Here is a 14,706-nt window from a genome sequence, read left to right on the forward strand (position 1 = left end):
CCAGCCTGGCTGGGATGCTATAGTCTCCACCTCCCCATCCTGTTGTCTGTCCATATCCACCATTCCCAGCTCCATGGAGCCTATGTATTCAGAGAAAGGAGACTCCCTTGTCCTCCACTGGCTCTCCCATTCATGGAAGTCTCCTGTCCACAGCGACCCCTGGGCTGCCTGCCTGTGCGGGACGCGCACATAGAGGAAGTAGATCGATCCTGTGACTCAGACGAGGACTATGAGGCTGGAGGAACCAGACGGTTGCTTTCCTCCCACTGCACCCTGGTGATCCACCCCGCAGAGCACAGCCCCACCTACCTCCTCATTGGCACCAAGCATGAAAAGGTAAGGAAGAGGGCTGGGCCTCCAGGGCCAGGCTTGGACCTGTGATTCTGATCTCTTCTCTTTCCCCTGAGCTTCTCAAAATTCAAGTTTATTTCCTTCTGGACACTTGGGCAACTAATATTCTCTGAATGGGAATACTCCTTTATACTGAATTTATTCCCAGTGACCAACACTGCTTCACTGAGGCCATGTGATAGAATCGCAAATTTGGAAACTTGGGTTCATGTTCACCTGATCCTCAGTCTTTCCAGGTAGCCCTGACTCATGCCAACCAAACTAGCTGAACCCCACATGGGCTTGGCCCCTTTAAGGAGTCCTCCTTGGAGCTCTTGCCTCCACTCTTCCCACGCCGTCCCCATCCGATGGCTTTCTGCCCTCTTCCAGGATACGTGGCTCTACCACCTCACAGTGGCTGCGGGTGGCAGCAGTGCCAAGGTGGGCACTGCCTATGAGCAGCTCATTGGAAAACTGATGGATGGTGAAGGAGACCCAGGTAAGGCAAGGGTGGCCACCACTGCTTGGGTCAGAGGGTAGTGGCTTGGTGACTATTGGTCCAGATTCCAAAGAAAGCAGTGTTGTACTCTGAAGCTGTTTTTAAAACATCTAAGCCACAGAGAGGAAGTTCCCATCCAAGCTCCAGGGCCCCTCTGTCTCCAGCTGAGACACTGAGGTGACCACTCTGCATCTGGGGGAGTTTATCTGGGAAGCAGGCTTTCCAGGGACCTGGGTAAATGTTTTACTTGGATCAACCTGCTGCGTTGCTGGCTGGGCAGAGAGGGTTGAGGAAAGAAGGTAGCTGGTTAATCTATAGTTAAGAGTTTGTAAATCAATGAGTGAAGCCTAAATTGGGATCGGACTAACCTGTTTGGAGTCTTTGTTTTGCTACTGATTCTCAGGGCCCTGAGGAACTAATTAATGGCATATACCACATACACCCCTTTACTACTGCTCTGAGGCTTGTTTCTGACCAATTCATGTGCTCCTCCATCCAGACCTGACACAGTAAGAAAGCGGCTCCCCTGCACACATCCACTTGCACTCAGACACCCATAGCCTTGCACACTCACCCCTACTGCCATTCCATGAGAAAGGCCATGCTTATATGAGGGGGCTCATTGCAGTGCCCACCTGTACCCCCCACACTCCATGGATGATAAACCCAGCACAACCCAAGTGTCGCAGATAAACCACTCTCTTCCCCATAAATTAAAGATGGCAGTGAATGGGAGGTGAGTCCCCTCTCAGTAGTAACTGTCCCTGCTCTCTGGTTCTGTGCTTTGGGCAGATTCGCCGCTCTGGAGGCACCCCATGCTGTGCTACAGCAAAGACGGCCTATACGCCTCCCTCACCACCCTGCCCTCTGAGGCCTTGCAGACGGAGGCCCTCAAGCTCTTCAAGGTAAAGGGGGGTGGCGGCCAGGCCCACCGCTGGGATACTTGCAATACTTGGGTGGAGAAGACCTGTGCCGTTGGGGACAACCCACAGAGGGATCTGGAGAGGAAGGGAAGGAAACTTCCTGGGGTCCCTATCACTTCCTGGATGGCAGGAATGTAATCCTGTCACTGGGAGGGAAGCAGCTCTGGAACGTCATGCACAAGTCCTTGGGAAATGCCAATGAAAACTCTCTCTGGGGGAGCTCCCCTCCTCCTGTAGCTAAGCAGAAAAGGCCAGGTTTATGTTGCTTCTGGACCTGAGAGATTCAGACCTATTTTAGCATGTTCTTTGTGAACGTCTGAGTTTTCTGGTTTTTTTTTTTTTTTTTAATGCATTTGTCTTGTTTATGTAATGAGAACATTTTAAAAAGGAAAGCTTCTACCCCAAAGTAGCCCATAGCCCCTTTTAGTAAGCAGAGATGCCCTCCAACAGTAGCAGTGCTCCCTCTTAGAAAGGGCAGTCAGTAAACTTGAACCTCCCTGGAGCCCTTGGGAAATGGCCAAGCCGCTGAGTTCTCCGAACCCAGGGGATGCTGGTCTGCTGTGCTCACTGCTGTTCCCTCCCAGTCCTGCCAGCTCTTCATCAACGTGCCGGTGGAAGCTGCCTCGGTGGACTACCACGTGTCCTTGGCCCAGACCGCACTGCAGGTCTGCCTGGTTCACCCCGAGCTGCAGAGTGAGATCTATTGCCAACTCATGAAGCAGACCAGCTGCCGCCCGCCTCAGAAGTACTCCCTCATGCAGGTAGGTATGCCAGGGGTACAGCAGCTGACAGAAGCCATTGGCAAGGGCTGGCAGGTGGGAAAGGTGGGAGGAGGTGACTGGACAGGCATACTGTGAGCCCAGCCAGCAGCCAGCCTCCGTGCTCCAAGCTGCATCAGTGCAGCTGAGCTGTCTGTGCACAGACAGGTGATTGCATTCTGGACACAGCCTGACCAAGCTGGCTGTCCCAGCACCCACAGCAAGTTGGGGGCTCTGGTTTGGGGAAAGAGTGCTGAAGGCTTTGTAACTCAGGGCTATGAGGACAGGTAGTGCTGTAGGCCCAGCACTCACCCTATGCTGTGTGTGTCCCTGGCAGTGCTGGCAGTTCCTCGCTCTGTGTGCTCCACTTTTCCTGCCTCAGCATCACTTCCTCTGGTATGTCAAGCAGCAGCTCCAACGCCATGCAGATCCCAGGTGAGTGAACCTGGCCATTCCCTCTGCCACTTGAGCATTGCCAACTGCAGCATGAATAAGAGGGATGAGAGGAGTCTAGGACAGACCAGATCACTCCTGTCCTCTGAAACCGCTCAGTGGTGGTGGAGACTTCACCCATTGCCATGTGCACAAATGGGTATGTGGGGGTCTGGGCATGCTTAAGCTTCTCTGCATGCCAATCCATGCATCCCTGGAGGTACTATGGCAACTCTTGCATAAAGCCACACTGCCCCCAAACTGTCCGCAAATGCTATTCTGTTGTTATGTTCTCTGGGTTCTGGAAGAAAATATCCATGCCAGCAACCTGCTATATAAAGGTCCTGAATGACAAATTAACGCCCCAGACCAGAGTCTTCAGGGCTTTTCTCACAACCTGCCCCAGCTACAGTTTTGGTCTTGGCTGAATCCGGATAGGGACCTGGGGTGCCAAAGTGGCAGGGATGAGCAGAGTCCATAATACTCCCTTCTTCTGTCTTTTTAGAAGTGAAACTGGCCAGTATGCCACCTACTGCCAGCGGGCAGTGGAGCGGACCCTGCAGACTGGGGAGCGGGAAGCCAGGCCGTCGCGCATGGAAGTGGTGTCCATCCTGCTGCGTAACCCCTTCCACCACTCCTTGCCCTTCAGCATCCCCGTGCACTTTACCAACGGGACTTATCAGGTGAGGAGCTGGGCGTGCTCCTTGCCCCGAGTCTTCTCACGTCATCATCCAGAGAATACCTCTGGGCCAGGTGGATGCTAAAGCTCCTTAGGCTTGGCAGATTCTTCACTGGCGCCCCAGAAGTAGATCTTATGAACTCATTGCATGAACAGGGAAGCTGAGATGCTGACTAAGAAAGTGGCATAAGAAAGGGCCTCCAAAAGATTGTTGGTAAAGGAGGGACCCAGGTATGCCCGGTAAAATTTACAGTGGATGGGCTCACATCCTCATGCACTGGCCCTTTGCCTATGAACACAGAAACCAACTTGCTTTGGCCTCTTGTATTTGTCTTTGCTCCTTTCTACCTGCTGTACCCAGTCCCCTCCACCAGCCCTAGTGAGCTCCTCTTGGGAAGTTCACTCAGGGGTGGAACCCTTCTCCCGTCTCAGGTGGTTGGTTTTGACGGCTCCTCCACGGTTGATGAGTTCCTCCAGCGGCTGAACCAGGAGATAGGCATGAGAAAGCCATCCCACTCTGGCTTTGCCCTCTTCACGGACGATCCCTCTGGCAGGGACCTGGAGCACTGCCTGCAGGGAAGTGTCAAGGTGACAGCCTCCCACTGAGCCGGCTGAGCCCCTCCCTGCTCAGGGATATTGGTGGTGGGGAAAGAGCCCATTTGATGGGTGCCTGACTGTTTGGTAGCTCATTTGGTGCTGAGCCCAAGGTGCTGCCCTAGTCAGCATTTCTGTGCCATCCTAAAATGTACCTGGGGAGGGAGAAAAAAGCTGTTGTGTGCCCTTGTCTCTGGAGACAAGATCACTACACTCCTACTTCCCTCGAGTGGCTGTGCAGCGTCCAGAAGAAAAGCCTCTTCTTGGCTTGGTGTAGGGACAGCGAGGCCCCACAAAGCCACTGCCTACATGCGCCTACTCAGAGGCTCCCAGCTGTATGCCTGGACCCCCCGGATGTCATGTGGTACCCAGCACCTCACTTTTACACTTTCTGCCAGGGTCTATGCCATGCTTATAGGTTGAACCACACTTTTAAAGAGGCAGGTCCTTATGGTGCCCCTATAAGTAAAGGCCGTTGAATGGAATTTAAGGTCAATCTTGTATTGTGGTCTGGGCTTACTGCCCTAGGGGATAAGTGTTTGTGAGAATGTGCTCTAGCACTTTGATGCATATTTGGCTCCAGTGTGTGCTTGTCTTTAACAGGACAAAGGCTTCTATGGTCTTTTAACATTGCCTGGAAAAACTATGCCACATACCTTCTTTGCCAATGTCTGGGTGTCTGTGAGGCTTTGTGACATGGTAGGCCTCTGGGCATATTTGTTGAAAAGGAGAATAGCAGTCAGTGGAATGGAAATAGAGCTGGTGATCAAAGGCCATGGGGCTGCCTAGCCTCTGGGGAGGCCCCTCAGCTGGTGAGGCCAGCAGGGCAGATTTCTTGCTTTATTGCTCACCCTGTCCAGGGTTCCCTCTGTTTGTGAGGGAGCTCCTGCCACCTTGGGTCCAGGAAGCACGAAGCTCCACAGGTCAGCCTCCTGGTGGGAGGACCTTTCCTTTGTTTTCTTTGTTCTTCTGCTCTGAGTCCAGCCCTGGCTGGACCTTGATCCCTTCTCTCCTTATCAGGAAATTTTCTGACTTTCTTCTTTTGCCTTTTCAAGATCTGCGATGCCATCTCCAAGTGGGAACAAGCCATGAAGGAGCTGCACCCCAGAAAGTCTGAGGGTGGGACACGCGTCGTGAAGCTGATGTACAAGAACAGGTCCTCAGCACTGCACGAGGGTGGGGCCAAACACGAGGGCTGCCACTGGGTGCCAGCCCATCACCTCCTTGACTAGACAGCCTATCCAGACAGGGGAGGGGCCCACAGATATAACGCTGCCTGGCAGTCACTAGCTGGGGTGCAGGCTGGCTCTGCTGCTGATACTCTGTGAAACCCTGGGCAGCTCAGGCCTTCTGTCAGCCTTCCCTGTACTGCTTGTGTGTGTGTGTATATGCACGCGCACGCACACACACACATTTGCCAAGAAAACAGACCAGACCAGCCTGGGCAACATGGCAAAACCCCGCCTCTATAAAAAATACAAAAATTAGCTGGGCATGGTGGCATGCACCTGTAGTCCCAGCTACTCAGGGGGACTGAGGTGGGAGGATCACTTAAGCCCGGGAGGTCGAGGCTGCAGTGAGCTGAGATCGCGCCACTGCACTCCAGCCTGGGCGACAGAGTGAGACCCTGCCTCAAAAAAAAGGAAAGAAAAGAAAATAGACCAACCTCATGGGATGGCTAAGTGTGTTACTTTATGAGAGTGAAATTTTGTATAAGCTCCAGCTAGTTAAAGCTAAAGAGTATGTACCTCCTATACCAATTCCAGGAAATACAGAAGTAGACATCCCGACTTTCTATCAATTTGGTTAAGAAAATCCCATCCCTCCATCTCAGTATGTCTCCAGGCAAATAGTTTCCAACAGTCTCTTGGACTCCTACCTCATCCAGTCCCTTAATCTGTAACTCCAGGTACCAGATTTCCCTTACTAAATCCAGTAAGTTTAATGGTGTCTTCAGAATGAACCATGTCCTCCTGTATCAGCATGACCTTCATCTGCTCTGTGCCATACTTGGTTATATGTTTCTGGAGGCAATACAAAATAGGCTCATAAATAGTGGGAAAAGAGTAGTTTCTCCTTTTGGAAATAAAGGTAACAGACCCCGAGAAAGCCTCATCCCTGTCTGGGATCCCTGCTGAGTCCTGGCTTCTTATTCTCTGCTCCGCAGGCTGTACTTTCGCAGTCAAGTCAAAGGGGAGACGGACCGAGAACGGCTGCTTCTTGCCTCTCAAACTAGTAGAGAGATAGTGGCAGGGAGGTTTCCTGTCAACAAGGAATTGGCTCTTGAGATGGCTGCCCTGATGGCCCAGGTAAGGTTTTGTTCAGGAAGCAGGAGGGTGGGGTTGCCAGCTTAGAATGAATGCACCATGCAGCCCAAAACACAGGAAAGATTCTGCAGATCCTGTGGTGCTCAGGAGAAGGCAGCTTTGCCATCTCTGGGATGGACAACAGCTGACTCCTACAGAGCAGAGCTCCGCACTCACCGCAGATACAGGATGCGTGCAGATGGCTGGACTTGGAATCCAGAGACTGGGTTTGAGTCCTTCCAACTGTGAGGTCTTAGCCAAGTCACTTCACTTCTCTATGCTTTAGTTTCCTTCTCAGTATACCGAAACCAAAAATATTTGGCCAGGTGCAGTGGCTCATGCCTGTAATCCCAGCACTTTGGGAGGCTGAGGTGGGCAGATCACCTGAGGTCAGGAGTCCGAGACCAGCCTGTGCAGTGAAACCCTGTCTCTACTGAAAAAAATAAAATAAAATACAATAAAAATTAAAATTAGCTGGGTGTGATGGTGGACGCTTGTAATCCCAGCTACTCAGCAGGCTGAGGCCAGAGAATCACTTGTACCCAGGAGGTGGAGGTTGCAGTGAGCCAAGATCGTGCCATTGCACTACAGCCTATGCAACAAGAGCAAAACTCGGTCTCAAAACAAAACAAAACAAAACAACAACAACAAAAACACCTCTGCCAGCCTCCACAGGGTTGTACTAAGTATGATACCTGGATAATGTGTATCATGTAATAGATGTGGTAAACTTCATAAACCATCAGACCTTCTAAGTAGAATTAGGAAGAGGAACACACATTCAGACTTGGACTGTCCTTCCTGTTATATTTAGAAGGCCATCTTGTCAAAGGTATCTGGGATACCTTCATGGCTCCCATAAGAGCCATGATAAAATTGTTGGTCTTGTCTGTAATTAGTATTCCAAAGGTTCAGGTGGTGTTGCATCTCAGTAGCAATGTTCAGCTAGCAGGTAAAGGGGCATATAAGAGAGTCTGACACCTACTATATACCCACAAAAATTAAAAGTTAAAAATATTGTAAATATAGAATAAGAATCTGGATTTACATGCTGGAAAGGAAGAGGAAACAATAATAGTTGATGTTTATAATTAAAAAGATAAGAATACTCTCTAGGAGGCCCTGAAATAAGCATATATGCATCCTCCATTGTAGTTTTTATTCGCACCTAATAGATGAGGAAATTGAAGCTCAGAGAGTTTAAGTAACTTGATCAGGGACACAAAGCTGGGATTTATGCCAGGTATCCAACTCCAAAGGCCACATTTGGAACACTCTGCTGTACTCTAGGATCTGTAGCATCTTCAATTCTATAGCCCATATTTTTGGACTGGAAGCCAGAATTTCCACACTGTTTTCCCTTGTGTGCTACCAATTAACTGTGTCTTTGGAAAAGGCACTTTACCTCAGCTGCAAAATCAAAGTTGGTCAGTGATCTCTAATATTCTAGGGCCCTAAGTTTGTTTCTCTAGTGTCTGTAAAACTTGAGATGAAGTGTTTTTCTAAAGTATTTTTCACATCCACTAGCACCCCACCAAGAGGGTAATAAAGTAATGGTTTATTTCACCTCTCAACAGCCCCCACCTGGCCCATCCACCATCAGATTTTGACTGGTCTCTTCATGTGCTTCTATCACAGGTAGAATATGGGGACTTGGAGAAGCCTGCCCTGCCAGGCCCTGGAGGCACATCCCCTGCCAAGGCTCAGCATCTTCTCCAGCAGGTCCTAGACAGGTTCTACCCCAGGCGCTACAGACATGGGGCTCCCCCCGAACAGCTGAGGTAGGTAGGCTTGCAGCCCCTGTGGGGAGGCCTCAGGGCTGGAATGAAGACATGTTGGCACTTCACTGGCACTATTTCTCTCCATCTGCCCACACCAGGCACCTGGCAGATATGTTGACCACAAAGTGGGCAACATTGCAAGGCTGCTCCCCTCCTGAGTGCATCCGCATCTACCTGACCGTGGCCAGGAAATGGCCTTTCTTTGGTGCTAAGCTTTTTGCTGCTCAGGTAAGTGCCCGTGGAAGGAGCTGCCCACACCCTTAGGTGTGTCCCCCATCTGCTCATGTTTGAGCCATACCAGTTTGCAGCCCCCGCCTCCATACCAGTAACCACTAGGGGTCACTATCCCTCCACCATTTCTGGCCTACTGGATTTCCAGTCCAGAGCAGAATTGTGATTGCTTATCTTCATCTGTCCTTTGTTGACTGCCCCAAAAGAAAAGATGTGATCAACTAATTCACACACACAGATTCAGACTTGATATAATAGCCCTCTCAAGAGTGCTTTCATTTGTTTTAAACTTTGAAAGAACAATGTATAACCTAAAGAAATACATCTCCACTGGTTTGACATGGCATACAGGGGAATCAAATTACTTAGGCAGCCATTAATTTCACCTCTGTATGAAGGCCAGGTGGCCAACAGTAATTTCAGAAGGAACTTTTCTTCACTGGGTGTCTGTTGTGCATAAACATTGTAGATAATTACAGCTCAAAGCTGGGCAGTGATCCTGTTTACTGAAGCCACAGATCGGAAAATGGCCATCCATTCATTCAACAAATAGTTGAGCTCCTACTATGTCCAGTGCTGGTTGTTTGAGGTTATAAGAGGTGAGAAAATCAGACACGGTCCTTGCCTTCCTGGAGTTTCCCATCTAGTGCAGGAGATGTACATTCATCAAATAATCGTATTCATTTTTTTCTCTATATATTTAATATATATTTATAAGCCATCGCAAGTGCTATGAAGGAGATGTACAGAGGTGTTATAAAGGCATGAAACGGGGACCCACTTGGTCTGGGAGCTTGGGAAAAGCTTCTGAAAAAGGCGACATGTCCGATGTCTATCTGCCTCCCTTTGGATTAAGAGAGAGGTTTTCTGGATTACCATACCGTACTCCTGGCAGTGAAAATCAGTCATTACAGGAATGTCCACTAAATAGTCACTTCCTTACTGATAGGGCCTAAAGCCACAGGACTGCATTCTTGCTTTCCTATTTCTTTTACAGCACCTAGGAGATTGGCTGAAGTCAGAAGCACTTCAGCTTGGAGACTATAGGTGGAATGCCGTGTTTCCAAGACTAGGAGAAAACCACCTGTTCCCCATTCCCCTAATAGAGTGGCCAGGGCTGGCCTCTATTCTGTAGCACAGAGCTTTCCATCCAGTGTGCTGTGGCAGCATGGGTGCTAGGGACACCAAAAGAATGATCGCCTCTGCCGTTGAGATGGTTAGTAGGTGACCAGAGCCCCAAGGCCAAGGGTCTCCTGTCACAAGCAGCCTTGTCTATTTTCTGCATACGCTGTACAAATACCGTCTGTTTTCCAAGATGAGGTGGCTGGAAATTACTGCTTAGCAGATCCCTGGATGTGCCTTCTTTCTCAGAAAGTTCTTATAGTTCAAAATCTGTAACTATGGATCTATCTGATGGGTTGTTTCTGCTTCCCCAGCCTGCCCAGCTGTCTTCCAAGGAGAATGCTCTGGTGTGGATTGCTGTGAATGAGGATGGTGTCAGCATCCTGGACCACAACACTATGGTATGAAAGGATGCAGGCTGCTCCTTGACCCCTCTTCTTCCTCAACATGGTCTTTCTTCTCCTCTGTGGACTCAAAAGCCTGAACCAAGTGACCATGGCTGCTCTACCCCCACTCCTGCCCAGGCACCACTGTCATCTAGTCTAGACAGTGCTTGTAGACATTCAAGATGGAGATCTCCAAATTATGACCACTTGGGAGTTCTCCTTTCCTGTGCCTAGAAGAGACAGGGGATGCTGGTTCCTAGCTCAGGGGACAGGTGGAAAGTTTCCCCAGAATTGACTGGTTCCTTTCCACAGCAAGTGCACGTCACTTACCCCTACTCTTCAGTGACAACCTTTGGTGGCTGCAGGGATGACTTCATGCTTGTGATTAGATCTATCCCAGACAAGACCTCTGGAAAAAGCCACATTGAGAAGTTGATCTTCCAGATGGCTGCTCCCAAGGTAGGTCTGACAGCTGCTAAAACGTTCTACTCTGGCCAGATGTGGTGGGCTTGGAGCTTACAAAGGAAACTGGGGTTATGCTAGTGCTCTACAAGGGCCCTGCCCAGATAAAATTGTTGGTCTTGTCTGTAATTAGTATTCCGAAGGTTCAGGTGGTATAGCATCTCAGTAGCAATGTTCAGCTAGTAGGTAAAGGGGTATATTCGGAGGGAACTAACTCTGGCCTAGCTACTATTATGCTCTTCACTTATTCTTTTTTATTCTCTCAAGCCCCAGCATCACGCAGTCCTCAGTTGGGTGTTTATGTGCTCTTCTCTTCCTTGCAGCAGGCCTCGAGGCAGGGCAGATTCCTCTTTAAGGTGCTCTCATGTTACCCCTAGGTTCTGCTGACCCAACACTAGCTGAAAAGTGGGACAGTCCCACAGTGCTCCCTCTTCCTTGTTGTGGGGAAGACGGCAAAAAGACCTCTTTTGCTTTAATGACTTTGCTCCTACTCGATACAGGAAGTGTTGACCAGCGAAAATAACAATTACAAAGGCTCAGGAACCTAAGTTCTGATTTATTGTTCCTGACTCCCCTGTGATTACCTGGAAACCCTGTTGTTCTCCACTTTTTAATCCTAAAGTTAGAGTTTGCCAAACCTACTCCTCCTTTAATACCACCCCTGCCAAAGGGGAGGATCTCCAGATCCCTTTCTTAAGAAGGCCTCTTCCCTGGTTGTAGAGCTAACCAGAGCAGAACACTGGGCCTCCTTTTCTCAGAAAGGCACTGTGCATCTCGGAGGATCGCCAGACCAACAGGGGCCCACACCACTGGGCCTCTGAACCGCACAGTAATGGTTCCCTTTGGATATTTTCTCCCAGGTGGGTATTTTAAGAGATTAAATAAATAGAGGCCCCAGAACTCAGTATAAGAGCTAATAAGTGAGAAAAACAGGATTCAAGCCAAGGCTAGTTCAATTCATTCACATCTCTGACCTCCTCTTAGATTGCAGAAGCTACCTTCATCATGGCCAGCTATATGAACCACTGCTCTACAACTGTGAACCCACCCACCAACCTACCCGGAGCCTGCCAGCTGTGGGAACTGGATGGACAACAGTTCTTTTCTTCTGTTTCCTGTGCTACCAAGGGGCCAACGTTGCTGTGAATATTTCTCCTACCCGATTCCCCACTACCACTAGTGCCTCTGGATTTAGAGATATATATCCTAGGGTATGATACTACTGTGATGGGTCTAACAGCCCCCCACCACTGTTGTTCTGTGAAATGTGTATTTTAGTGTCTGTGAAGCCTTTATTCTCTAGGTGCCTTACAAGGTTTCAGGGCTCAACTTTTAAAAATCTAGACCCAGTGTTAAAACCACTTATTCCTTTTTTCGTAAGAAGAATGATTCTGGATGCTACCCGATTCTAGACATAGGGATGATACACTGTTACTGAGGGCATCAGTGCTGTAAGTTAAGGCTTTCTGCACTGATACTCTCAAGGAAGCTAATTTTCTTTTTGGTGGGGTGGGGGACACAGTCTCACTACGTTGCCCAGGCTGGAGTGCAAAGGCGTGATTTCGGCTCACTGCAACCTCTGCCTCCTGGGTTCAAGCAATTGTCCTGCCTCAGCCTCCTGAGTAGCTGGGATTACAGGTGTGTGCCACCATGCCCGGCTAATTTTTGTATTTTTAGTAGAGACGGGGTTTTACCATGTTGGCCAGGCTGGTCTCAAACTCCTGACCTCAGCTGATCCACCCACCTTGGCCTCTCAAAGTGCTGGGATTACAGACATGAGCCAACGTGCCCAGCCTGGAAGCTAATTTTTTAATATTGTATATGATCTTATTTATACTTGAAGTTTTCTGAACGTCGCTAAACAGGATAGGACTAAAATTTCCAATTCTCCTACACTGTCAGAAGCCTAGAACTCACTAAACTGGGCTGCCTTGCCCAAATGGGAAAGGTGCTGGCAGAGCTGGAGAAAAAAGAATAGACTCACTTTTCCCCATTATTGGTATGTAGGCATTGGTACAGCCCCTTCTGTGGCAGTCTTTGCAGGATAACATGCTATCCCTGCTAAGATTCAAGCTGTTTCCCTCACACTGGACTGTAGGCCAAACCCAGTACCACGCAATGTGCAAGCAAGGGCAGGGGGTAGGTCCGATCTGACCCCTCCCTGTCTCATTTTAATGACTGGACAGGGCTCGGTGAAGGCTGTGTTCACTATAGTGGGCCATCATCTGTTTCCTTGTTCTTGTAAAAGACCAAGCAAATGCACTCTGCTTTTTGCTGCTATAAGACTACCAAAAATGAGTCAGAAACACAGAAGACTATTTCAGGCATGTGGGCCTGGATATATTCCTTAAGACTTCTGGCAAACTTCTGCTGGGAATTAGTTTGAGGGTGAGGATACGTATGTGACACTTGCCCTAGCCTACAAGTAGCAGGTAAAAGAAAGTTTCTTTCCTCCTTTGCTTTACTGATAATACCATAATCCCCCTCAATTCAGACCTTCTGACTGAGTGCAGAGGAGACTAGACAGTCTCCTCTAGACAGGGTATAGACACACCCTCCCTTAACAAAAACAAAATGAAAGAGTTCATACACTGATTTTCCAACATCTAAGAAACTGAGTTTTATTTCCTAGCTCTAAGGCAGCCTTACTATCTGTCAATAAAGTGCTGAAAACTGTATATTTAGCAGTAGCACCCAAAACCAAGCCCTTAATCCCAACAATGTGTGTATATTGTGCACAGCAAAAACTGCGAGGCTGGAACTAGTTTATCTGAACACCTCAGCTGCTGTAAGCTTCTCCTCTCTCACCCTGTAAACTGACAAGCATGAGGAAAAAAGGAGCACATCCAAGTCTCTGCCTCTTTTACATGTACTTGACTGTGCAAGGCAAGTAGTTTTACAGCCATTTCTGTTCACACTTTTCACCCCAGGATTTGGGGATCTAGCTGAGACATTTCTACCTCGAACAAGTCACATGTACCACAGGTTCCTGAATAATTCCTGCAGGGCTGGTGACAGACATAACAGCTCTGGTTTTATAGTATCTTGGGTGTCTCTAAGGCCAATAAGAATAACATTATCTACCCAGAGAGTTTAAAAGAAAAGTAGGAGTCCGAAGGAAGGGTAAACAAGAATGGAGCTGTGTTCACACTGAATTTGGGGTCAATCTATTTCCCCCACCCTCTCTCCTCCCCAACCCTTCAGGAATCCTCCTTTAGTTTATTAATTTTATACAGAAGAAACTGCCTTAGAAACAAAGGATTCGATAATTTGCTTATTTATTCTTTGTTAACATGAGAGTCCCGTGTCTGAAAACCAAAGTCAAATTTCTGTGTGGCCTTTTGTCTCATCCCTCTTGGCAAAAGTAGCTTTTGAACTGATTTAAAAAAATTGCTGAGTAACAGAAAAGTATTAATGTGCTTGATACCATGACTGAAATACCATGATCTTGTTTGTCAATAAAAAGCAGCTATCTGTGAACCAGGTAACTGTGTGTTTTGGAAGATCTGTTTATTAAGAGTAAATAAGCCCTGTACAGAACACAGGCGCTAGGTTAACAGACTCACCTTTTGTAGGACATTTCTTCCTGCTAACCAGTACGTGGAGGGCTTGTTTTTTTTGTAACTTTACACGAGGGGTAATATTGGAAAATACACCTTTCTCAAGACATCTGACGTCAGTTTCCCATGGTTTTGCTTCACAAACATCAACAAAGTAAACCTGAACATGGTTAGCAATTTCACAAAGTGTTCCTTGCTGACATTACTTTTGACATACTGTGTCAAAATTCTTAAGGTCTCCCCTCCTTTGGTAAAGTAGGCAAAACCTTACAAGGAAAACACTACAGTACACGGAAATACACTGAGTTAGATTTTCAGTCACCTGCTCTATGGCTCTGAGATGTACTACACCAATAATGGTTCCTAGGACTGTGTCCACCTGATGGTTTAGAGTACAGAAAACCAGCCCCTATGGTTTAAGAGTCATCTCCCATGGAAGACAATGCTGGCCTTCTGAACGCTGGGGCTCATGGGCTTGTTGATGTGGCTTTCTGGTGTGCCAGGATCTCCTGGCAGCTCCTGTATACTTCAATCAAGCAGTCCAGCCGGGGCTTAGCACTCTGAATTCCAAAGGGGAGAAATGCAGAGTCAAAGTGAACATAAGGGAGTACAGTGGAGATGCATCAACTTGCAACTTTTTTTT

The 14,706-nt window shown here is 48.3% G+C and overlaps 2 protein-coding genes across 17 annotated transcripts in view; one reads left to right on the forward strand and one right to left on the reverse strand.

The window, feature by feature from the left end:
• Positions 1–13,988, forward strand: part of PLEKHH1 (pleckstrin homology, MyTH4 and FERM domain containing H1) — a 55,767-nt gene extending 41,779 nt beyond the window's left edge. For 3 of the 4 annotated variants that reach the window (XM_077941193.1, XM_015143961.3, XM_077941192.1), the window contains 14 exons: positions 154–336; positions 721–829; positions 1,622–1,734; positions 2,337–2,513; positions 2,848–2,945; positions 3,448–3,625; positions 4,054–4,209; positions 5,271–5,371; positions 6,383–6,524; positions 8,160–8,302; positions 8,401–8,530; positions 9,970–10,056; positions 10,354–10,500; positions 11,488–13,988. In XM_077941193.1, the coding sequence (XP_077797319.1) occupies positions 154–336; positions 721–829; positions 1,622–1,734; positions 2,337–2,513; positions 2,848–2,945; positions 3,448–3,625; positions 4,054–4,209; positions 5,271–5,371; positions 6,383–6,524; positions 8,160–8,302; positions 8,401–8,530; positions 9,970–10,056; positions 10,354–10,500; positions 11,488–11,649 (1,926 nt within the window). In that variant the 3' untranslated portion in view covers positions 11,650–13,988. Of the gene's footprint in view, positions 1–153; positions 337–720; positions 830–1,621; positions 1,735–2,336; positions 2,514–2,847; positions 2,946–3,447; positions 3,626–4,053; positions 4,210–5,270; positions 5,372–6,382; positions 6,525–8,159; positions 8,303–8,400; positions 8,531–9,969; positions 10,057–10,353; positions 10,501–11,223; positions 11,364–11,487 lie in introns of all 4 variants that reach the window. The other variant, XR_013396338.1, reaches the window with a different exon arrangement.
• The window catches only part of PIGH (phosphatidylinositol glycan anchor biosynthesis class H), a 58,858-nt gene that overhangs the window by 33,973 nt on the left and 10,179 nt on the right, over positions 1–14,706 (reverse strand). For 4 of the 13 annotated variants that reach the window (XM_077941208.1, XM_028852050.2, XM_028852047.2 and 1 more), the window contains exon 4: positions 13,768–14,623. The exons of the other annotated variants lie outside the window; for them this stretch is intronic. In XM_077941208.1, coding sequence (XP_077797334.1) covers positions 14,531–14,623 — 93 coding nt within the window. In that variant the 3' untranslated portion in view covers positions 13,768–14,530. Of the gene's footprint in view, positions 1–13,767; positions 14,624–14,706 lie in introns of those variants that run through there. 13 annotated transcript variants of the gene reach the window in all.

The sequence above is a fragment of the Macaca mulatta genome, chromosome 7 (assembly GCF_049350105.2).
Source record: "Macaca mulatta isolate MMU2019108-1 chromosome 7, T2T-MMU8v2.0, whole genome shotgun sequence".
NCBI classification, from domain to species: domain Eukaryota; kingdom Metazoa; phylum Chordata; class Mammalia; order Primates; family Cercopithecidae; genus Macaca; species Macaca mulatta.